This window comes from Acinonyx jubatus, chromosome D3, assembly GCF_027475565.1.
Source record: "Acinonyx jubatus isolate Ajub_Pintada_27869175 chromosome D3, VMU_Ajub_asm_v1.0, whole genome shotgun sequence".
NCBI classification, from domain to species: domain Eukaryota; kingdom Metazoa; phylum Chordata; class Mammalia; order Carnivora; family Felidae; genus Acinonyx; species Acinonyx jubatus.
The window spans coordinates 51,799,576-51,824,178 of record NC_069392.1 but is presented as its reverse complement, the minus strand read 5'-3'; the positions used below and the strand labels follow the sequence as shown (position 1 = coordinate 51,824,178).

At 37.5% G+C, this 24,603-nt stretch overlaps 1 protein-coding gene across 1 annotated transcript in view; it reads right to left on the bottom strand.

The window, feature by feature from the left end:
- Positions 1-24,603, bottom strand: part of DSG2 (desmoglein 2) — a 50,389-nt gene that overhangs the window by 5,564 nt on the left and 20,222 nt on the right. Inside the window, exons 2-13 of the mRNA XM_027068696.2 lie at positions 23,929-23,964; positions 22,098-22,232; positions 18,346-18,507; positions 18,061-18,205; positions 17,039-17,205; positions 14,971-15,108; positions 14,664-14,852; positions 8,721-8,986; positions 7,614-7,756; positions 7,073-7,300; positions 2,381-2,608; positions 522-643 (exon numbers count right to left, since the gene is read on the bottom strand). Of these exons, the coding sequence (XP_026924497.2) occupies positions 522-643; positions 2,381-2,608; positions 7,073-7,300; positions 7,614-7,756; positions 8,721-8,986; positions 14,664-14,852; positions 14,971-15,108; positions 17,039-17,205; positions 18,061-18,205; positions 18,346-18,507; positions 22,098-22,232; positions 23,929-23,964 (1,959 nt within the window). The remainder of the gene's footprint in view (positions 1-521; positions 644-2,380; positions 2,609-7,072; positions 7,301-7,613; positions 7,757-8,720; positions 8,987-14,663; positions 14,853-14,970; positions 15,109-17,038; positions 17,206-18,060; positions 18,206-18,345; positions 18,508-22,097; positions 22,233-23,928; positions 23,965-24,603) is intronic.

Below are 24,603 nucleotides of genomic sequence, written 5' to 3'. Positions count from 1 at the left end.
TCACCACATGGGACCTAGACTGCTCACATTTATATTTATGCCTCTGTTTTTCTGAGTTCTCTGGCACTTGATGCTAAATCATACCCTATTGAGCATGATGCTTATTGCAGATGGTGATGACAGACCCGGGGTGAAGTTGGGAGAGACAAGAGGAGAGGGGATTTGGCGACATTTTATAATTGTCACGGGGGTGGTGGGTTTACCTCTGCCAGCCCTATGTACCAAAGGGAATGGAAATTAGAAGCACATCCTTCATTCCCTGCGTCATTACCCGACCTGACCCTGTTTCTAGATTTTCGGTAACATAGAACCGATCACAGTAGAGCAAAACCACTTCAACTCTGCCCTGGCAACAAGCACAAAATATGTTGTCATTTGAACCCTCTGTTTAACAAAGACGTGTGAATGAAATCCATAATGGCCACTTTACTCTCTCATGACTTAAAATGTTAGAAACACTTCCCAAGGGCCCTTTAAAATCAGAAAAGAAGACATGTTCCATTGACATCTGATGATCTGACCTTGTCTTCAGGTGGCGCCCCTTCGTTATTCCAAGGATGCAGCATCTCTATAGTGCCCGGAATGGGGGTGAAGCCTTTGGCACCCTCTCCACAATGGCACATCAGCAGTAAAAGCGGTACAACTGGACAGAAACAAAATGCAGTCAGGACCAGGTTAGTCCCCACATATTTCTAAACGTATCTTCAAATTTTGGAATTTGCATATCGCTTCTTAGAGTTCAGTCTTCACTTATGCACAGCCTTATTTTTGCATTTTTCTTTTCTTCACGCTGATCCAAAGTCCCCAAGACAAGCTTGTACCAAAGCCTAACAAGCAGGATGAGGAAGTATTGTAAATTCAGAGTCCTCATTCCTCACAAGCAGCCTGTGTATTGTTGCATACCAAGTCTGGATTTGATAGCATATGAATCATCAAAACTAATTTAAAGATTTAAATATCTTGTTGTTCTTTTAAACCGATTTTTTTAATATGAGAAAATTCACTATCCCCCCCAAAATATATTTGTTAAAAAGATCAAAAGCTCCCAGGGTAGGAAAATTTTAATATGTTCAAATATTCTAGAACACTGGAACTTCTATAATACTTCACCACTTTATCCTGGAGTAGAATTCAGCAGAAGGCATGACTCACTGAGGTTCAAATTAACATTTGAATTACCTGAGTATTATTTTCTAAAATGACTCTACATTAAAAACCCTTAAAATATATATAACATTTCATTTAGAATTCAGTAAAATTTCAGAGCTCCCTTCTTAAATTCTATTCTGCTTCAGGGAGGAAGTGAAAGCCAATGTTGTCTTCTTTATCGATGTAATAAAGAATTAACTACACCGGTAAGCAGTCCATCTCAAATTAGGTTTTATTGCCATTTCCATCTGGCAGCTTCCAAAGATGAACTGACTACTTCCTAGATTCCTTTTTGTGTTAAATAGTTGACAGCTCAGTAAATATAGCCACTGTGAGTAAAAAAATTGAAATTAGCCAGTGGCAAGCAACTCAATCATTTCAACAAATTTAACAAATGCTTATCAAGGGTCTACCATGCGCCGAGTACCACATTTGGCCCCTTGGCCCCGGGGAGTCTGAAATGAGAAGGCAATGCAAGGGGTCTCTGGGTAAAAAATGTAGTCCCAGCTCCAGTACCCACCTGCAGACTGGTGAGCTGAGACAAGTCACTTCTCAGTCCATGTCTGTATTTTTACTCATAAACCAGAGACGATGGCATAAAAGCACACCGTAAACTGGCGAGTGCTGTGCATTTAATTGCACACCTACTACTGGCTTTGACAAGCTCCTCCCTCATCACTGAAATTGCTGAGGCTGCCTCGGAGGTGGTCCTCTGCCCTTGTTCAGTGGCCAAGTGGAGTGGTATTCCACACGACCCCAGGCTGCAGTACTTTGTTGTTTCGTGAAAGGAAACCTGAGGTCTTTGGAGGTCATGCAGGGAAGGCAGGACTGGTTGTCATTGCAGGGAAGCACGGAAGTGCTCAGAGGGTCTGGCTACTGTTGGCGCAGGTGAAGGGGCAAGCAAAGCAGAGGGTATAAGGACAAGTTGAATGTGCAAAGCAAGAACTGGTGGGAGTAAGACGGATTTGTAAAAATAACCTTTGTATCCATAATCCAAATTCACACAAGAGAGCTTGAGAGCCTACGATGTGCAAGGCACATCTGAAGAGGGCTAGAATAACCTTTGGTGAATTTATCAATGATCATTTATTGTTCCCCTAATCACCCTCAAAAGTGTTCTAGTGTGGTTAAAGAATACGTGTAAAGAAATCAATGACCACTATGGTAAAAGAACACTGGGAGTGCATCGAAATTACTAGACGAACTAAAGAGTGGCTTTCAAAATACTTACGTAGCAACAGCAGAAGGGCAAAAATTATTAGCGCGATTGCTGCGGGTCCCAGGCCCACATAGGAGTCACGCAGAGCTTCCACACAATTGCTGCCGTCCAGACACTTACAAACTGTCAGTTTAAGGACCTGCTTTTCAGGGCAGCTGAAGCCCTGACTATCTGAAATCAGGAACTGAATTTCACTTCTCCCGATCTTTTGCTCCTTTTGTTGCAGTAACACACTGGTACCTACAAGGGTAGGAGGCAAAAGGAAAGGCAAATGAGTGATTACCAAGGAAGGGGTGAGATTAAATCACAGAAACATTCTTTAACTGCTAATAATATTTAGCTCCAGTTAGAAGCTTTAATCTTACTTAGCCTTTTTTTAAAAATTATTTTAAAAAATTTTAAGTTTATTTGTTTTGAGAGAGAGACAGCGTGAGTTGGGGAGGGACAGAGAGAGGGGGAGAGAGAATTCCAAGCAGGCTCCACACTATCAGCGTGGAGCCCAATGCCGGCTCGAACTCACGAACCATGAGATCATTACCTGAGCTGAGACTGGACATTTAACTGAGCCACCCAGGTGCCCCATTGCTTAACTTTTCTATTGAATTCACACTGTTAAAATTAGTTAAAATTTGAATTGAATTTACATTTGTTAAAATTAGTCCAGATATTTCCAAGAGGAAGGTTAATAACAAAGGATTAGATGTGAATACATCTTCCTTTTATTACTTTTAACAATTGTGTGTAATGTCTACCAAATGCTAGGAACTGTTCTATGTACTGGGAATACAGTAACAAACAAGTTAAAAGTTAAATGACATTTCCATTAAATGACCTTTATTTTACCATTTCTTAAAAAAACCTTATCAAGGCAATTATCAAACAGACAATAATAGAAGAGGGTAGTTAACCCTCATGGTACCCATCCCCAGCTTTCATAATTTTCAGCAATGGGCTAATCTCGTTTCATGTAGCTCCTTACTTCTTATTCCTGACACTGTATCACTATATATCCAAAATTTTGAAAAATTTCAAATCTACAGAACAATTCTAAGAATATTACAATAAATATCTATATACTCTTCATGACTTGTTTACATTCTATAACAATAGTTTGTCCATACACATTTTTCTGAGCTACTTGAAAGTAGGTTGCAGATATTATGATACACATCAGCATATACCTTCTAAGACCAAGGGACATTAGTGCTCTCAAAGAATTTGGTATTGATATAACCCACAGTCAAACATTTCAATTGTAATAATGCCCTTTATAGTTCTCTTTCTTTCTGTTTTTTTTCCCCCCTTGATCCTAGATTCAATCAAGAATTATGAACTGCTTTTAGTTATCACGCTAATCTCTATGAATAATCTAGATCAGTTCCACTGTTTTTTTATTTTTTTGGCCTTCAAGACCCAGCCATTTTTGAAGATGACTTATTTGAAAGGATGTTCCTCAGTTTGAATTTATTCGATTATTTCCTTACAACTGGATTCATTTTTCTCAAGAACATGACACAAAAAGTGCTGTATGAATGACCTTCTGTCATTTTTTAAAATGTGACTGATGATTATTTTCAAACTTTTCTTTCACATGAGTAAAAATAATGACCAGTGTTCACATGAGTAAAAATAATGATCAGTTAGAAGAGCTCAAAAATTGTCCTGACATCTTCATAACACTTATTTAAAAAGAATATACTTGCAAGACATGTAAACCTGATTGAATACAAAGCTAAAAATGAAATGTTTAGGTTTTGTTTTGTTTTAATTATTTATTTTTGGAAATAAGAAATAGCCTCTCTTCATTTTGAGGTTAAATTTCATGGGATCTGATCTGCATAGCTAGAATATACTTATTAAATCATCCTCAATGCTTTGGAGAAGTGAGAAAAGCATCTAATCGTTTAAAGGAACTTGAACTCAAGACAAAAAAATCCATGAAGACTTGGCCTGGAAGAATATAATTAAATTTGTGATTGGCTTTGAGGGGGCAAGTTGAGATGGGAGGAAAGTCACAAAGAGGACTTCTATTTTATCCATCATTATAAAAAAAGAGGTCTTATTCAAATACGAGAAACTGTTAATATTCCTTTCATTCTAAGTGGTAGGTACAAAGATGTGCCACATCAGTCTCTGGAATTTTCTGTACTTTAAAAATTTCCCAAATAAATAAAAATAGATAGGTATTGTTTATTATTATGACAGCTTGCCAATCATCTTATTTTGTAATCAAGGGGAAGAAAGCTTAGTTTATAGAATCCTCTCTAAACCATCTAGATATATAGAGTGTAAATCTCAGTGACTTCCTCTTATAACATTTCAACATGTATATCCTTAAGAATTTCATGTTCCTAAGACTACAAAAAATTCAAGAACCCATCAAATTCAAACATCTTGATATTTAGATAGAAAATTCATTTTTGTATCCAGAAAGACTCCAGAGGCAGATCACTTAGGTTCAAATCCTAGTTCCAGCTCTTAACTGTGACCTTGAGAATGTTAATAAAACTCTCTGCCCTTGTTTCTTCATCTGTGAAGAAACTTCATCTGTTCCAAACTTCTAGGGTGGTTAACATTTGTTGAGTGTTTAGGACGGTGACTGGCATCTCCCAAACATCATGTGTTTCTTAAATAAAATAAATAAGACTTGGAAACCCAGCAAGTTCAATGTGAAACACATTTACACATCTTAGTCAAAGAAAGGCCAGCTCCAATCAAGCATTCAGCATAGGTGGGAGTCCCAGACTTCTGTGGGTACAGAATTAGATACTGTGAATAAGAAGACCAACCACTTCTCGAGTTTGAAGCCTGTGACTTAATTACCATAAGAGGAATCATCTGGATGTCTGCCACCTTGGGCTCATGCTAGCTGCACTTGATCTTAAGAAGCATCAACTAATTAGGATGGTGACTGACTAAACAAGTACTTGATCCTTAGAGGGGAGGCAAATTTAGTTAACCGAGGGCATAACTGTCTTTTGCCAGTGAATATATAAACCCCAAGAAGATTTAGAATTAGGTACAGAATATTTATGCAATTTGAAGACATAGTTTTAATATTTGTGTATGATACGAAAATTATTTGTGTTTGTTACTGTGTTTTTATGTTGTTTGGAAAATTAGCCCTATTAATGCAACAGCTTTGTTAACTCCAATTTAAAATGTGTGAATATGTTACAGTCATCGCTTTGTACCTGTAGGTTGAAATATCACTGGTTTGTTCTGTATTGAAACACTGAAGAGGATTTCTGGTTTAGGGTATTTATAAGTCAAATGTATTGGAACTTTAGCGTGTATAGATCACATGAAGTGAGATAATGCATTTTATTTGTTAATTCAGATCACTGAAATACATAGGAAAAAAATGAAATATACTTAATTTATAAATGTAGTCTGAGATGTTGAAGGTGTTTACTCTGTAAATTGGACCAAACATTATTCAAAGCCTCTTAAAACGATTGTAAAAATTTGTTAGATTTAAAATAACAATACACCTGTAAAGTAAGAAAAGCTTGGGTACTATATTTGAAACTTTTCTAAAATGACCACTAATTGTTTAAAACAAAATAGTCTTCTAGATAGTTTTTGGCATTCAAAACCACCCTGAAAAACACCCAAAAGCTCATGTCAACAAGGGGGTATGTCCAAGATATGGATATATGCACATGGCCATCTGGAATGGGGTGAGGGTCAGACAGACCCTTCTTTATCTTGTGTCCATCACTTACCAGCTTAATTCTAGTTAGGCCAAGATTCCTCAGCTGTAATCAGGGAATGAGTTATAGATTAAAGGACTGAATGAGATAATGCATATGACGGGCCAGCAGAGTGCCTCGTACATGTAAGTGATCCATAAATATTCTTTTAATGGAATTGTTACCATAGCTTAAGATTTTAGAAGACATCTACTCTGATTGCTGTGCCTAGACAGACGACGTACTCCTTAGCTTACGAGACAAAACAAGTACTTCAAGAGCAGTTTAGGGAATACCTAGCTATCTTTAAGACATCAAGTTATTTTTCATCTCTCCCTCTTCTATTACTCCAAATCAAGTATTAACTATAGGCTGATGAAAGACACTATACCTGAGCTTCTGAACCTCATTTTATAAACTTCTTTAAAAAATTGTATTGGAGGGGCGCCTGGGTGGCTCAGTCGGCTGAGCCTCCGACTTTGGCTCAGGTCATGGTCTCATGGTCTGTGAGTTCGAGCCCCACGTTGGGCTCTGTACTGACAGCTCAGAACCTGGAGCCTGCTTCGGATTCTGTGTCTCCCTCTCTCTCTGACCCTCCCCTGTTCATGCTCTGTCTCTCTCTGTCTCAAAAATAAATAAACATTAAAAAAAATTGTATTGGAAATATAATTTATGAAAAAAGAAAGCACAGTCTATATTATAAAGATTTTAGAATTCTATCCTGTTTGTTTGTTTGTTTATTTATTTATTTATTTATTTAACGTTTATTTATTTTTGAGACAGAGAGAGACAGAGCATGAACGGAGGAGGGTCAGAGAGAGAGAGGGAAACACAGAATCTGAAACAGGCTCCAGGCTCCGAGCTGTCAGCACAGAGCCCGACGCGGGGCTTGAACTCACGAACCGCGAGATCATGACCTCAGCCGAAGTCGGACGCTTAACCGACTGAGCCACCCAGGCGCCCCTATCCTGTTTAATATTTAAATATGTAGTCTAGTGATTTTGCTTACTTTCTTGGTGCACTATTTGCCATTTTTCTGCCATCCCAGCTGGATTGTCGATGATGGAGAAACTGAAAGGCTCACTGTTCTGGTGCCCATCCAGGTCCTCTGCGGTCACATTCACATACCGCACGTCCTCACAGATACTCTGCACTGGGTCAACCAGAGTGGGGCAATTGTCATTGATGTCTCTCACTGTGATAACAATGGTGCCAGTGATAGTTTTTCTTGGATAACCTGAAAAATAATAAAGAAGAAATATGGATATGCTGCCTATATTGTTGACAATGGATATAGTTTGAATTATCTTTCCGATTTGGTGAGAAGAAGGTACTAACAAATTACAGCACTTCCTATCCTAGATATGTTTTCATACTCAAATCAAGTCATGTTTTTTAATCCACTAAATAAGTAGAAATGTGAAGGTTTGTCCATTAGAGAGATCTGGTTTTCCTACAAGAACAAAATGAAGGTCTCTGATGTTAAAAAATATTATCTAAGTACCTATAACCAAGAAAAAATAACTTATTTTATATATTTAATAACTTACTTTCTGATATTGCCAAAATCTTTGCAGTGTATGTACCATTTTGGACATATCTGGATTCAAAATCAGGAATTTTTACAAGTTTAATTTCAGATGTAACAGAATCCACAGAGATCCAGTTGTCTATGTCTTCCAATTTGGCATATCTGTTATAACACAAACATAAAATTAATTTTCACTTCTGTATAAACATAATCTCTAACATCTACAACTCTTTCAAGTTTAATTTTTGGTTCATTATCTATGTTCTTGTTACAGGCATTAGTCTGAAATGCTTTGAACTTTTTGAAACTGTCCTAAAAGACCTCTCTCTTTACTCTTTTAAATGTTCTTTTTTTGTTTGTTGTTTGTTTTGAGAGAGAGAGAGAGAGAGAGAGAATGAGCAGATAAGGGGCAGAGAGAGAGGGAGACACAGAATCCGAAGCTGGCTCCAGGCTCTGAGCTGTCAGCACAGAGCCCGATGTGGGGCTAGAACTTGTGAACTGTGATGTGAGATCCATGACTTGAGCCAAAGTTGGATGCTTAACTGACTGATCCACTCAGGCGCCCCCACCTCTTTACTCTTTACTGTGTATCACATTTATCTGGAACCTTCTGTATTTCTGTAACATACCCAAGACATATATGCAAGGGTGACCAATTCTTGCCTACAAACCCAGGAAGTTTTAAAGTTGTTTTGTAGTCTATTCTATAGCTTTTTTGGGGGGTGAACCTTTGGAGAATAACTTAGTTACCCAACAAGAACTGGTGGAGAAAATTTATTTGCTACTTTCTTACCTCTAAACTCTTTCAGGATGTAAGATTTAGACAGAATAAGACAGTAAGTTTCTTTCTTTCTTTGTTGCTTTTTAGCTTTCTCTAGCCAGAATTATTTTGAGGTGAAGGACCCAGCCAGCCTCTGCCTCACACTCAGTTGGTGGAGGGAAGGTGGTCTGGGGTCAGGGGATATATCTCCCTGCTTCTCAGCTGCAGGTACAATTCTGGGAAATTCAATCTCCAGACCTTTGGGGAATTATAATGCTGGGAGGGAAGGAATGAAGTGTTCAATTTTTGAAGACAAGAATTTAAAATAATTTAAAATAAGGAAATATATTCATAACTATCTCTTACCTTACGTGGGCTACTTGTCCAGTGTCTTCGTCAAAAGCTTGAAATTTTCCAATTATTTGACTTAGGCTTGATTTATCCATGCTCTCACTAACATGAATGGAGATTGTGTTACTTTTAAAATGAATGCCTTCTTTCACATTTTTCACCTTTACTTTGATGGGAATGGATGTAGGCTTATATTGATTCTTAACTGACTTGTGAAAAGCTGCTTTATTAGTGACAATAATGCTGAAATCAAGACTCTTCGTTTCTTCATAGTCTAATTCCTGGGAAGGCAACACCAAAGGGAATTCTTTTAAAAAAGAAAACAACTAGAACGCACATAAAACACACACACATACACACGCGTAGTTTTAATGTTAGATGTAACAACTTAACATATGGGGAATACAGCAGCACTCAGTATTCTAACTCATATTGATACCAAGCAATTAAAACCTCTGTCATTTTGGAAATTCACAGATGTTAAAGATTATTAGGGAGCATCCCCAATTTATTAAAAAAATTTTTTTAACGTTTATTCATTTTTGAGAGACAGAGAGAGACAAAGCATGAGCGGGGAAGGGGCAGAGAGAGGGAGACACAGAATCTGAAACAGGCTCCAGGTTCTGAGCTGTCAGCACAGAGCCCGACGCAGGGTCGAACTCACAAACTGCGAGATCCTGACCTGAGCTGAAGTTGGATGCTCAACTGACTGAGCCACCCAGGCGCCCCAGCCAATTTATTTTTTTAAAGTCCAAATTATTTATTTAAAAAAATTTTTTTTAATATTTATTCATTTTTGAGGGGGGCGGGCAGAGAGTGGGACAGAGGATCTGAAATGGGCTCTCGCTGACAGCAGTGAGCCTATTGTGGTGCTCGAACTCATGAACCATGAGATCATGACCTGCGCGGAAGCTGGACACTCAACTGACTGAGCCACCCAGGCACCCCTAAAGTCCAAATTATTTAAAATACACACACACACACACACACACACATTTAACAATCTGAAGTCATTTTTTTACTGAAAGAAAGTTAATGGACGTTCAATATAATACTCCTTAAAACGTGTCCTATGGGTTTGTTTTGGTGAAAAGGGCCATATGCCTAATTGTAGCACTGCCAGCTGTCCCCCCAGTATAGAGACTTTCCCTTCACATTGGCAGACAAAGAGCTGAGACTTCTGATTTAATTTTGCTAAACCCAAGGGTTTTCAAATTTATTTAAACAAACAACCTATCCACCCCTACCTTTTTAGCCTAATGTCTATTACTACTTGGTTTGCTATTAATGCCATAAAAGATTAACCTTCCTCCAAATATTGTTCTTTGTGAATTGTGGAAATTATAAACCACATTTGATAAAGTCAGTTTTTCACTGAATGCATATATTTATGTTCCAATCTGTCCATTTTCTTTTTATAAACATTTGTATAGTATTCTGCTATTTAGATATACCTAATTTACGTAGCCATTTGATTACTAGGCATTTGGACTATATATAATTTTTAATATAATTAATACTGCTCTGAACATTTTTACACAAATTATTTTTCCTCTGTTGAGTTACATCCCATTACTAAAAGAAATACCTAGTCATAGTTTATATAGGTCCTGTTGACTTTTATTTCTAGTGATCCTGACCATTTAGATGCATGGGCCATTTTTGCTTATTTCTTCAATGTAACATTAAATGTGTTACCTGTGGTTATAGCAAGTTCTGCAAAACTGCTCACTTTATTTTTCAATGATTTATTAAGAAATCTGTTTTCCTTTCGGTAGGATTCTGGATGGATAACAACTTTTGGCCTCTTTTTAAAATGGGCCACTGTGGTGTTGAGACAAGGACTCAACAAAAATGAGTAGAAAAAATATACTCTTTGTGATTGTAGAATCCTTGTGAAAATTATTTTCTTTTTAAGTTGTTCTTGGACTTGACAGGCTTGTTTTGATGGCCTGATGTATGCTGGATGATAAATAAAATATTCCAGCCAGGGCCCCCTGGGTGACTGAGTTGGTTGAGTGGCTGCTCAGGTCGTGATCTCAAAGTTGTGGGATGGAGCCCTGAGTCGGGCTTTCTGCTGAACATGGAGGCTTCTTAAGATGATCTCTCTCGGAGTGCCTGGGTGGTTCAGATCACTGAGTGTCAGACTCTTGATTTCAGCCCAGGTCATGATCTCACGGTTCATGGGATCGACCCCCAAATCAGGCTCTGTGTTGACAGTGTGGAGCCTGCTTGGGATTCTCTCTCTGCCTGTCTCTCTCTCTCAAATAAGTAAACATTAAAAAAAAGATTCTATCTCTCTCCCTCTGCCTCTCTCCCTTGCTCGCACATGGTCTCTCTCTCTCTCTCTAAAAATAAGATAAAATAAAATAAAATAAAATAAAATAAAAATATTCCAGCCAGATGTCATTAGTATTCAAAAGCCATGGAAGGCCACAGCAATGTTAAAAAAAAATGAGGTAGGTACTAGGGCCATAAAAACTGTTTCATGGTGGTTGTTATAAATAGCCATAATACTCCACAGAGAATGAAAAACAATTTCAGCGTTGTGAACAATGAATGAGGGCAAATACCTCTGTTTTTAAAACTGTCAACATATTTTACTATTTCTACTTTTGCTATTTTTAATAGCATTAAAGATTTTAAATATATTTGTTAATTTGCTAAAAGAGCTGTGGCTTTTTCTCATGTGATGATATATGATCTGTATTTCCACAGTTTAAAGTACCTGTTGTCCTTCTGACAGCTTTACTGAGGTATAATTTACAGAGAATAAAATTCACCCATTGGAAGTGTACAACATGATGATTTTTAGCAAACCTGTGTAGTTTTCCAAATGTCACTACCATCCAGTGTTACAACACTTCCATCACCCCAAAAAGTTCCTTTTTGCTTGTTTGTAGTCAATCATCACTTGTATCTCTAGCCCTGAGCAACCACTGATCTTTCTATATCCATTGTTTTGCTTTTCTAGAAATTTCACATAGATAAAATGATACAATATGTAGTATTTTGTGTCTGGTTTCTTTTTTTTTAATTTTTAAAAATTAAATTTTTTTTTTTCAAGAGAGAGAGCATGAGCTGGGGAGAGGGGCAGAGAATCTTGTTTTGTTTTGAGAGAGAGAGGGCACAAGTGAGTAAGGGGCAGAGAGACAGAGAATCCCACGAGGGGCAGACAAAGAGAGAGAGAGAGAGACAGAGAGAGAGATTGAGAAGTGGGGCTCGAGCTCACCTGATGTGGGACTCGAACTGACGAACTGTGAGATCATGACCTGAGCTGAAGTCGGACGCTCAACTGACTGAGCCACCCATGTGCCCTAGGGAGAGAGAATCTTAAGCAGGCTCCACACTCAGCATGGAGCTCAATGCAGGGACCCAACTCCACAACCTTGGGATCATGACCTGAGCTGAAATCAAGAGTCGATGCTCAACCGAGTGAGCCACCCAGGCACCCCTGTGTCTGGCTTCATACACAAAGTATAATGATTTTGAGATTCATCCATGTTGTAGCATGTGTGAGTACTCCCATTCCTTTTTCTTAACCAATGGTATTCCATTATATGGATATACTACATTTTATCTGCTTGCCAGCTGATGGGCATTTTTATTGTTACCAGCTTTTATTATGAATAAAAGCTGCTTGTAAGATTTGCATAGAAGTTTTGGTATGGACAGATTTCTTTCTTTCTGGACATACAAATGTTTTATTAGTCTCAAGTGTGCAGCATGGACGATTCTATGCATTATGCAATGTTCCCCATGATAAATGTAGTTCCCACCTAACATCATACAAGGTATTACAATATAGCTTTTGTTTTTCCTGGGTGGATGCCTTGGACTTAATTCTTGCGTCACTGAGTAACTACTCTGTGTTTAACCTTTAACGGCCAAACTAGCTGTAGCACTTCGTTTTTCCACCAGTCCGGACTCTGGATATTATTGCTGATGGTTGGTGTTGTCAGTCTTTTTGATTCTAGTAGGTGCATGGTGGTATCTCTGGTAGTTTTAATTTGCATCTTCCCTAATGACTAATGATGTTGAGTATCCTTTCTGTGCATGTTTGCTGTTTGTATATCTTCTTTGTCTAACTTCCTTTGAATGGAATCTGATTATTGCTCTTAAAATTTGGAAGCAACTCTTCTACAATTGAGACAGCAATTTATAATTTTCTCAATCTGCTGTTGTCACATTGGTACTAATTTTACTAACATGTACTGATTGTGTCCACCCGTCATTGACGATGGACTGAATGTAGCTAGCTAGCATCCTTCCATCACTACATTTTTTTTTTGAGCTTCCTCTTATGTTTTAAGAGGTGCCAGGGGTACACTTTTGTGCTGAAATCTAAAGATGTTTTAGAAACACTTTTCACAAAAATAGTCCTTTGTCATTACATTATTTACTCATGTGTTTGTACATTTTTGTATGCTAATTTATGAATGATTTTTTCAGTAAAAAATACGTATTCGAGAACCAAAGAAAATACTAATTTTACTATTTTCTGCTATGCCTCCTTTGGTAGAAATAACTGTATCTCTTTTAGTGCTACCATGGTATGGTGAGAATACTTCTAGTACTTCTATCATTCATGACCATTCTATGACTATTCTATGACTAAGAAGTATGCTTACTTCTATATAAGCAGGCAAATCTATTTTTGTCTCTGATGCCATTATCCACTTCTTCCATAATCATAAGACGTGTCTTCCCTTTAAGCATGAGGTAATCTTGGGGTGCTTGGGTGGCAGAATCGGTTAAGTGTCTGACTTGATTTCAGCTCAGGCTGTGATCCCACGGTCGTGAGATCGAGCTCTGCATTGGGCTCTGCAGCAGTGCACAGAGCCTGCTTAAGATTCTCTCTTTCCCTTGGCCCTTCCCTTGCTCACTCTCTCTTAAAAAATTATATTAAGTGTGAGGTAATTTTATTCTGGTTTCCTCTGCTTTACAAAGCAGTAGTCTCAGTGCATATAATAAATAGTGCACATAATTATTACCATGAAAATTCAAGCTAATTTTCTCTATTCTGTTATATATTTATTTTATCATTATTCCATGTATTTTTTGTAAAAGTTTAGAAACTTCCGGAATCAATTTTTGTCTGTGTGTGACTTAATGGAATAGTATTTTGAAAGCTGTAGCTTTGTATTTTATTTCAAAATCTGGTTAGGCAATTCTGTCATAAGCCATTTAAAAATACATTGATACTCTTCCTTACTTATTCTATTAGATAAAAATCCATCCTATAATTTTTCTTTAAAAAATTATGTGGGGGTAATAAATTTCAAATGTATACCCACATGCTTAATAAGACTATTTTTCCTTCATTGATTCAATTCAGCAAGAAGTTAAATCACTGTGTTTCAAAATGTGACCTGCATACTACTTACATTAGAATCACAAGTGGATTTCTGTTATAAAAGGCAAGTTCCTGAGCTCTGCCATCATCAGACTTGATCATGGGGCCCATGAGTCTGCATTTTGGGCATGTAGCTTTATAAGGTAACTCTTAGGCATATTTAAGTACGAGGGCGACTGAATTAGAGCTTTGTGAAGTTATTACAGCTTTTGTTTTTAGATATTATTAGTGAGGTCTGGTTTTATGTTAAGTTGATCAATTACACATAGTAAATTGGGGACACTTAGTAGTGGCAAGAGGTCATGATGTAAAGATGCTACAGTCAGGCATGGGCTGCAAGCAGGACGGGAAGTGTGCTGAGCAATAATGATGCTGGTATCATGTTGTCAGATTAGGATTCGAGTCCCCTTACTTGAATTTGGACTGCAGTGTGACCAATTATTAATTACAGACCTTGGAAAAATAGGGAGGTCTCCAATCTCAAACAACTGTGGTGTTAGTTGAGTACATAAAGCACTTTTAAATGTTCGGGGCTCAAAATACAATCGTTTCTTCCTCTGCATCAACTTTTCCCATTCCAATTTTGAACACTAAGTACTTACCTTAATAAGGGTCACGATTCCTTCATTAGTTTGAGTGTCGGTTTCTATATGGAAATGACCCATTTCATTTCCTGATATGAATGTAAAATTTGCTAACCAATTATCAGAGCCTATTTCATCAGCATCAGACACCTTTATGCGTGTAACTTCTACATTGGCTTCATTTTCTTTAACTTCCACCCCTTCATTCTGCAAAAACGCGAACACAGGGATTTTATTTTAATGTAGCACAAATGTAAGTGATATATTTTTAGTTAGGACTGAAATATCAGTATGTAGATACATTTGCTATAAAAAGAATAGTTACCATTGCATTTTTGACTACAGGTATATTGTCATTGACATCCAAAATACGAATCTGAACTTGAGCTTGTTTTACTGGTTTATCTGTTATTTGTCCATTGCCGTCTCTTGCTTCTACTGTCAAAGTATAGCTGCTGTGTTCCTGCAAGGCAATGAAAAATATCCGTCTAGGATGAAAATGAATCACTCCCAAATCTGTCTTTCTGGTCTTAGTTTATTTCATCATCAAGAGGAGGAACCACAGTATATTTTATTCATAAATAAGTTTTATGATTTAGTATTCATGTGAAGATGCTGTGTATTTGCTGTCAGAGCATTTCTAGAAGGCCGGAAAAGCCTAGAGAAGTTGTTGGTAGTCAAATTCTTAAATATGTCATTGGTGACATTAAACAGTGCCATTCAAAATGTAGTGCACAAAACAGTGCCATTCAAAATGTAGTTTGCTCTATGTGGAAGCAATGGTGGGACTATAGGAATTGGTTCCTTCTTTGTTTTTAGCTAAAAATTAAGCAAGGAAAGCCTAGTCCCCAAAAAACCTGGCCAGGGAGGACAAAATGTGGTTGACTTTGTCCAGACATTCTGAGAGGTATGATTGTTACGAGAACCTGTCCTAGAGAACGATGTCTCAGATGCTACTCCGAAGTGAGCCCTTACCTGCCACACGGTCCCCTTATGATGGCTCCATTCGGTGTAGCTAGAGTTTAAGAAAAAGCAGGAGGCAACCAGTGCCAATGCATGGGGGTTCTATGCAGGACAGAACTGTTCTATGTGACTGAGGCTCTAGGGCCAGTTGCTTGGATTCCAGTTCTGGCTTTGTCATTTACTGGCTGTGTTGGACATACACAATCCTTTTGACCCTTGGTTTCCTCCTGTGTAAAATGGGGATAATAGCTGGATCTGCCTCACAGGGTTTTTAGTTGGATTAAATGGATTAATCTATGTAAAAGGCTTAGGATAGCACCTGGCACATGGTAAATGCCCAATAAGTGACAGCCATTACCATTGGTTAAACTCGGCATCCTTCACAGATAGCAGTTTATTAAAAAATCAGAATAATTAAAAATAATACTTTTCCATTCTAATTTTATGTGAAAAAGTACAGAGTAGAATTGTAGGAGTAATAATATTATTTAATTTAATTTTACAGAGATCCTGTTAGCAATGTTGGACACAACTTCTCCCTCTCTGGACAGAATGAAATCATTTTCCCAAGTCATATAAAACATAATGACTGCACTTGGACAATGATTTATGTTTAATGACAGTACAGTGTTCTTAGGATCATCATTTTACTCATGCACACTGTTAAAACCTTCATGTATACATTTAAAAAGTCTTCTATTTCCTGTTTTCATCTAAAATTTTCCCTTTGGGTTAGAAAGAAAAAAGTGAACAGCCTGTCCAGGAATCCCACTGAAGTTTCCCTCCAATTTGGGAATTACAACAATTCATTTATTTACAAGTATTTCCATTATCCTAATTAGGACTCCAATGTCAGTCTTTGTTCCTCCTTCTCTATCTGTATTAGCAGAGAGGGCTAATTTCATTACAGAACCACAAATTACAGAACATGGCTTTAGGACGTTCTAGCAAACAGAATCCTGACTGGAGAGGCCCTAGAATATGCTGTCCTTATGTAGTTTTACATTTTCTAACAGCCAGGTTTTAAAAAGTTAAAAAAAAAAAAAAAGGTGATACTACCAATTTTAAATAAATTTTATTTAACCCATGGTATCTAAAATATCATGTCAACATGCAATCAACAGAATATTACCAAGATGGTATGTTACATTTTTTTCCATGCTAAGTCTTCCCAATCTGGTGACTTTTTTATATTTATAGCACATCTCAATTTGGATGGATCACATTTCAAGTGCTCAATGGCCACATATGGCTAATGACGACCATACTGGATTGCACATTCCTAGAAGAGGGTATTTATAGGAGTTATTCTATAAATGAGGGAATACAAGAAAGTATGAAAATTACAAGAGGAGAGAAATAAAGAGAAAGGAAAACCTGAAAAGATAAAGAAGAATTTAAAAGATGAGCAACATAAAATACTAATTTACCTCTCTGTCCAAGGTAAAACTGGTCGTAAAAATCTCGCCTGTATCTTTATTTAGGTAGAACACCGGAGGATAAGCAGGCTCTTGAGATACAATTCTATAGGAAATTTTAGAATTCAGGGTATTGGGCTCATCTGCATCTGTTGCGCTGATTTTCATCACAAGTGTATCTGGCATTAGAAAAAAAAGTGCCTAAGATGAAACTCAACTGTAAGCACGCATATGTACGTTGTTATTTTCTTCATACCTTCAGCCTGTTCCTAAAAGGATTTTAAGTGCTTATCAAAATCACAGTTTACCAAAATCAAAAAAGTTAATTGGATGAGAAAGTAAGTGTGGATGGGGTACAGAATTAGGAAAGGTAAGAGGAGGGCGAGGTTGGCATCGGTACAGAGAATTCTTAGGGTGAAGTCCTGAACACTTGCTACAGGAAGGCTGCGGATTTGCTTATAATCGCTCTAATAATCAATACAAAGAAAGAAGAATGAACAGATACAAATACATGCTTACTAAAATACAAACAATTCAGGAGAAACGTAGCTATTCTTTATATTATGATCAAAGAGAAATGTCTCCCGCAAGTCTTCCCAGAGACCGCTGCATTGGACAATGTTGTCAATAAACCTGAGAAATAACATAAGTCAAAAGTCAGTGAACAACTGCCGGTGGGCCAGAGCTGCCAGCCACCTGTTTCTGTAAATACAACTTTATGGGAACACAGCCACACCCACCTGTTTACATGTTGTTTATGGCCGCTTTCTAGCTACAAGGCCGAACAGTTGCTACAGAGACCTAACCTGTCACATCCATCTGCTGTATCTGTTCTGACGGTAAAAAAAGACATCATGTAAAGCCTTTTGAACTCATCTCAGAAAAAGCAGTTCCAAACCTAGAGCGGCAGGTTTATTACTATCTGTCCTGTGGGTAGTACTTAGCCTCCATTAAGATACAGGATTTAGTGTTCAGTTACACAGTGGGGTTAAAGTGACCAGGGGTACTCAATCACAAAAATAACAAACTCTGACCTGCTGCACTCAACTCTTCAACAGACCCAACAAAGACGTCCTGCGTGAACACTGGTTCGTTGTCATTGACATCAAGAACTTTAATGCGCAGTTCTAATGGTTTCTCAAGGTTGTTTCCTTTTTCGTCCAAAGCATAACCAACGAGCTGAAATCATGACATAAATAATAGAAGAGATGAAATGTAAGCTAAGGTAATTAAATTACCACAATATAAAAACAAAACAAATCATAACTATTATTTATCAAAGAAGAACTACAAACTAATAAATGTAAAGCTGTTCTCACCAGAAAACTTGGCGTTTCTTCTCGATCAAGAATGCTGGTAATGTTCAATTCTCCAGTGTCTTTATTAAAGACAAACACACCAAAAGGTGGCTCTGTGATCCCTTTTCCGGTATATTTGTATGTGATTTTTAGTCCTCTTTCTTCTGCAATATCAGAATGTATCTAACATAAAAATAACAGAAGAATGCCTCAAGTTAAGCTCTCTATAACTTATATGTACATATTTTGAATGAAAAATTTCCCTCTGAAGTTTTCATAATCTTGATAGGAGGCCGGGAGGGGGGCGGTGGAGCACAAGCACTCGAGAAGATGTGCTTATGTAAGAGAACCTGGGTTCAAATCCTGTCTCAGCTACTTACCAGTTACATGATACTAAGAGTTACTTAATCTCTCTGCACCTCAGTGTTCTTGTCTGTAAAGTGGAGACATACTACTGTCTACCCCTTAGGGTTGTTATGAAATTAAGATATCATTAGGGGTATATCTTGGGAGGACAGATTTTAAATTTAGCACATGAGGTAAAAATTGCAGAGTCAAAATCACCTTTATAAATCCATTCAATCATCTGGAAAGTCTGAAAATGTATCCTTTTATAGAAGGATTAAAGTTTTCAAGGTTTAAAAAAAAAAAAAAGTCAAGTCCCTTCCCTGCTTGGAATGCCTCAGGAAAGTCATCCATCTAACCCATTTCTAATGTCTTTCCTGGTTGTCATCTTCATTTTCTATAAACAATTTCATTTGTGTCTATAATTCTTCACTAGTAAATGTGCCTCTGTGGCCCCTATTGGTTCCTTAATTTTCTCCTTCAGACATCATAGAAGCCATTGCCACTCACCTCACTGGTCACTTCTTTGTCCTGAAATCTCAGGATAGGTACATTTCTTTGCCATAGATATCCCAACATGCACTGGGGCTAGGAAATTGCTGCTGAGAATAACCAAGGAAATAGCAGATGGGGGGTGGGGGGGTGGGGACTCCAACCTCCAGTTCTACCAGCTCTGTTCCTGGAGTGGAATGATAACCTGGGGCACTACCATGATTACCTTTCACTGAGCTTCTGTCTTTCTGTCTTTCTCTTTCTCTGTGCTTCTCTCTTTTTTTTGCCAATTATATGCATATACACACACATACAGTATTTATAAAGAATATTCTAGATCTTTATGTACTAATGCTATATTATTAATCATTCTACTCAGGTTAAAAATAAAACAAAACTGTGTGTAAACATAATTGTTGGTTTGTTTGTATATGTGTGTGTACGTAAGAGTATGTAAATATACACATATTTATGCATTTCCTAAGATTTGGAAGATGCTACACTGTTCACACTATTACCTCTAGATAGAGAATGTAGAAAGTTGGGAAAATTCCACAAGACCCTTTGCTTTTTATGTAAATTTTGCTCTTAACAACTTGCATAATTAAAAACAGTAAGAACAGCTAATGCCTGTTGAACCCCAAAGAATCAATGCATTTTGGGGAAACCTATTGAAAGAATGTGTGAATGACTCAGACATCTCAGAAAACCAAACAAAAAAACTTAATTGCTTGTATACATACTAAAATTTTGGATTTTCGAATGCTTTTGTGAAAACATGCTGCTAGACAGAGGAAATTTTTGTCTTCTCTTCTGGAGCCGCTCTTCTTTGAAGGAGCTCTTCCTGCACAATGTTTACGATATTGGGAAGATAAAGACAACACCAGGATATGAACATGTATTCATTCACACAAATGTTTCCTGAGCACCTACTGGATGTTGGGGTACAGGGCATGAGCTATTAGCCTAAGAACTAAGCCCTTGCCTTCAGGAAGCTTCCACTCTGCTAAGGGAGCCAGACAACAAGCAAGCAATGTACGGCGTGTCATGTAGTGGAATGCACCACAGCCGGGCTGAAATAGGAGTAAAGGGATAGAGAGAGACAGGGTGAGGCAGGGAAGGGAACTCTTTTAGGAGATGACACTTGGTCAGAGGCTTGATGCTGTGAGATACTGCAATTATCTGTGGGGAGGGGATTCCAGGCAGAAGGAACAACAAGGGCAAAGAGTGAGGGGCCGGAAAGAGTTTGTCAGTTTGGGGATGTAGGAGAGTGGGAGATGTGGGGTGACAGGAGCTGAGGTTAGAGAGGAGGTCTTGTATAAGACTTCTTGTAGACCAGAGTAAAGAATATTCCTTCCACTGCAGCAGGAAGCCACTGAAAGGATTTCACCAAGGGGGTGAGCATGCTTGGTTTGTCTTTTCAAAAGATCACTCTGGCTGCTTTCTGGAGAATGGACTGTAGCTGGGTCAGGGGTGGCATGAGTGAAGTAGGCAGACAAGTCAGGAGCTCTTTTGCTAAATCAGAGATGACCCTGACTCGGATGATGAGGGTGGCAATGCAGAGAAGTGAGTAGATCTGGAGTATATTTTGGGGGTAGAACTGATAGTACCTGCTACAGTTTAGAAAACTGGATAGAATTATAGTGCCATTGACCGAGATGGGTAGAACGGATGGAGAACAAACAGCTTTAGGGGAAAAATCAAGGGCTCAGGTTTGCACGTGTAAATCCGAGATTAAAAGTATCAGGATTACCATCTAATTTATCAAAAAATCAGACACTTTGAGGGGCGTTTGGGTAGCTCAGTCTGTTAAGCCACTGACTTGATTTCAGATGATGTCATGATCTCATGGTTCATGAGTTGGGAGCCCTGCATACGGATTCTCTCTCTCTCTTTCTCCCTCCCCCCATCTCTGCTCCTCCCCTGCTTGCGGGCTCTCTCTCAAAATAAATAAATAAACTTAAAAAAAACATGACACTTGAGAGTGAAAGGAGAGTTATTAATTATTAGGCCAGGACAATGGGCATAAACCAAGACTGTCTCAAGCAGGATGCACGGTCACCCTCCCTATTAGATACCAGTTCTTTTCATTGTGAAAATATATATAAAAATATACTTTTTATATGTAGGGTGGCAGAATATTCCATTCTGGTGTACGATAATGATCTTGAGCTGATGACAACTGAAAAGCACATTCAAAAAAAGGTCTGCCTTTCCTCTGTGTGCCTAAAAGCAGGACATAAATTTGTAACGGTGTGTTCCCTTCCTTCTCTATCAGGAAGGACAAAAGTGAATCATCGGAGATAACTTTAGACCCTTATCCGCTTAAAGATGGCACCAGGCACCCACATAACAAACTGTATTAACCAGTCTTTTCCACCACTGTTTCCCACATACTTGCCTTCCCACAATTTGTCATCCCTAGAGATTCAAGGACTTTTTCTTTTTGTCTTGTCACTTCTCTAAAAGTTTACCGTGGCCTTGTTAAGATGCTTTATAAGCCCCAATTCTCACCAAACTTTTGAGTCCTTCATCTCTGAGTACCTCCATGTATTACAGGAGCAATACATACATTAATAAACTTGTTTGTTGTTTTCCTGTTAATCTGTCTTTTGTCCATCCAATTTATAGGGTGCCAGTCAGAGAACCTGGGAGGGGTGGGTAGCAGGAAAAAGTATCTTTCCTCCCCTACACCGAATATCCTCTTTTGAGTATTGTAGCCCTCTCTGTTAAATAAAGGTTCATCTAGTGTCAGATCCCTAACTCTTAGTTGAATCAGAGCCCCAAATTATATACTACATTCAGAATATTTTCATATTCTGAGTCTTTAAGACTCAGTAAATACATTATATAATTTTCCTTAAATTTTAAAATGAGTCTTCTCCCACTGTATTTCAATCATATACATATATTTCCTATTTCTCTGTAGAAGGTACCTTGGCAATTGGATTCCTTTTGGATAGATCCTCTCCCTCTCGAAGAGCCACAGGGGCAGTGATCCAGGCACGCTTTTGCCGCATTAAGTGAGTGTGTTTACGAAGCAGATTATTTTCATTTCTTGTGTTTAAAGCCTATAACAATAAAATACTGTCAAAAATTATTAAGTATCCTAAGACATTGGTAAGGTATTCTGTAATTTATTAAAACTTTAAAAATAGTTCTGCAAATCTTAAGGTATAAATTTCATATTTTTTAACAGGTTTGATTTTCAAGGAGGAAATATACACAATAATGATATATACACTATGGAGTTCTAGTGAACTCCACAGGCATTCAGGAAATTGGCTCTAGACTGGTAGAACAGTATGGTTTTGTTTTTAACACTAAGAAAAGATTTCCCAGAGTGAAGTGTCACAAAGTCTCATTAAAGTGTCCAGACTAAGGTCCAAGATGGAGTCACCTATGCTAAGCCTCACATCAACAAATTGGAACTTAACAAATTTCGGTGCTAGGCTCTCCCAGAAAAGGAAGGCATAGGCCAAGCAATCAATAACTACCGGATCAGCACATTATCTGCCCCAGCTCCAAACTGACTGCTGTAACCAATCAGCAAATACCCAGTATAACTTCCTATCCTTGCTCACTTTGGTATATAAAACCCTTTCATTTTGCACAATTCTTGAAGATCATTTCCATTTTCCAGCCTGGATACTTCCCTGTTCATGAATCACTGAATAAAGCCAACCATATCTTTTCAAGATCTGTGATTGTTGGATTTTTCTTTTAATAGGCTAAGTTAGTGACCATACACATTGGCAAATTAAAAAATCATATATACTGTGTTAAAAATTCTTTTTTTTTTTTTTTTTTTTTTTACTGAAAATGAAGTTTAATTTTTCTGTGGTGGCTTATAGTTTAGAAATGAATTATTAAATGTTTTGAAACTAAATCTTAGTAACTAACCTGTGGCATCAATTTAACTAAAATAGAGTGAAAGTGTCAGTTAATGAATTTATTGTTTAAAGCATGAAGTAAAGAGTTAAATTGCCCATCTTTTGTTTTCAGAACCTTAAGTAGAAAAGATTTATTCTATATATTTTCAGTTGGGCTTTAATAGACAAATATTTTATCCAAGGAAAATTTCAACACAGCTGACCTAGTATATTAAGATCAGATAGGATTATTGTACTAGGTTTATCATTTTATTTATTTTGTTGCTCTACATAACAAGTATTTTTTTCAGACACTGGTTATCACTAGGTCATTGATTTTTTTTGCCGTTGAAAAATTTTTCTGTAACTTAAAAAATTAAATTATGTAATAAAACAATAAATTAACATTAAAGTTCATAATGTAAAACTATTAAAACTTTATTCTATTTTTTCTCATACTTCAGAGTATTCACTGTTAATTGCTTAACGAATATCTTTTATGATTTTTTCTTATGACCATACAGTTGCACATGTATAAAGCTCTTCTTCCTATAAAAATGGAATTATACTCTGCATCTTACTCTGCCCCTTGATTTTTCATTCAGTACCTCATCATGGAGATTCTTCATGTACTGTAAATTGTTTTACCATTCTATTAACGAACATTTAGATTGTCATAAAAATGCTACATTGAACATCCCTGGATATATGGTTCCTGTGCACATGATAGAGTGGGAATTGTTAGGTGTAAGGGGGTGTGCATTTTTAATATATGTGCTGCCGAAGCGAGCACAGGGAGTGTGTATTTTTAATCTGGTACGGCATAGCCAAATTGTCTTCCATGAAATTAAGCCTCTGAGTCCAAAAGACAGAAATAATCCCCTTGGTTCCTTACCTCTAAATGGAGTCCATTTCCAAAGTTAAAGCAGATCTGGAAAATAAAATTAGTTATTTGTTGTTTAATATAATTTATCACTCAATTCAGTATAAAACCTTTGTTAATTAATAACTTACCACCTAACACATTATAGATATTTAAAAAAGGTTTAACCACCACCATTACTATCCTCTTTTGTCAAAAGGAAACAAATTTTAATTTTCCCCTTTGCCTCCCTGCCACGACCAGGGCTAGAGAGAGGAATCTACACTCTTTTGATCCACACTGCCTCCTCCAGGAAACTCAGAACACAACTAATATCTGAAGAACAAAAACAGGAACTCTTCATCTCATGTTCTCAGGTACGCACATAACTTTCCTCAAGGCCTTTAGTATGAGATGCACCCTCTACTCCTGGCCCAGCTAACTCCATCATCCCTAGGGTCACCCACACGACTGCCCATATTTGGACTTCACACCTAAGTCCCCCCAACCCTTTTCTTTGGTTCTTATCAAGCACTGTCACACTTTGGGCTTCATCATCACACAGAAGTAAATATAGTTGCAGTTACTCTAAAATCTGCCCAATAAACTCCTATCCTTTTGACTTTTGCTGTCCTTTCTTTATAGTCTATTAATCTCTTGGTTTCATTTATCCCTTGGCTTACTCTAGACCAGTTCTTTCTCACATGA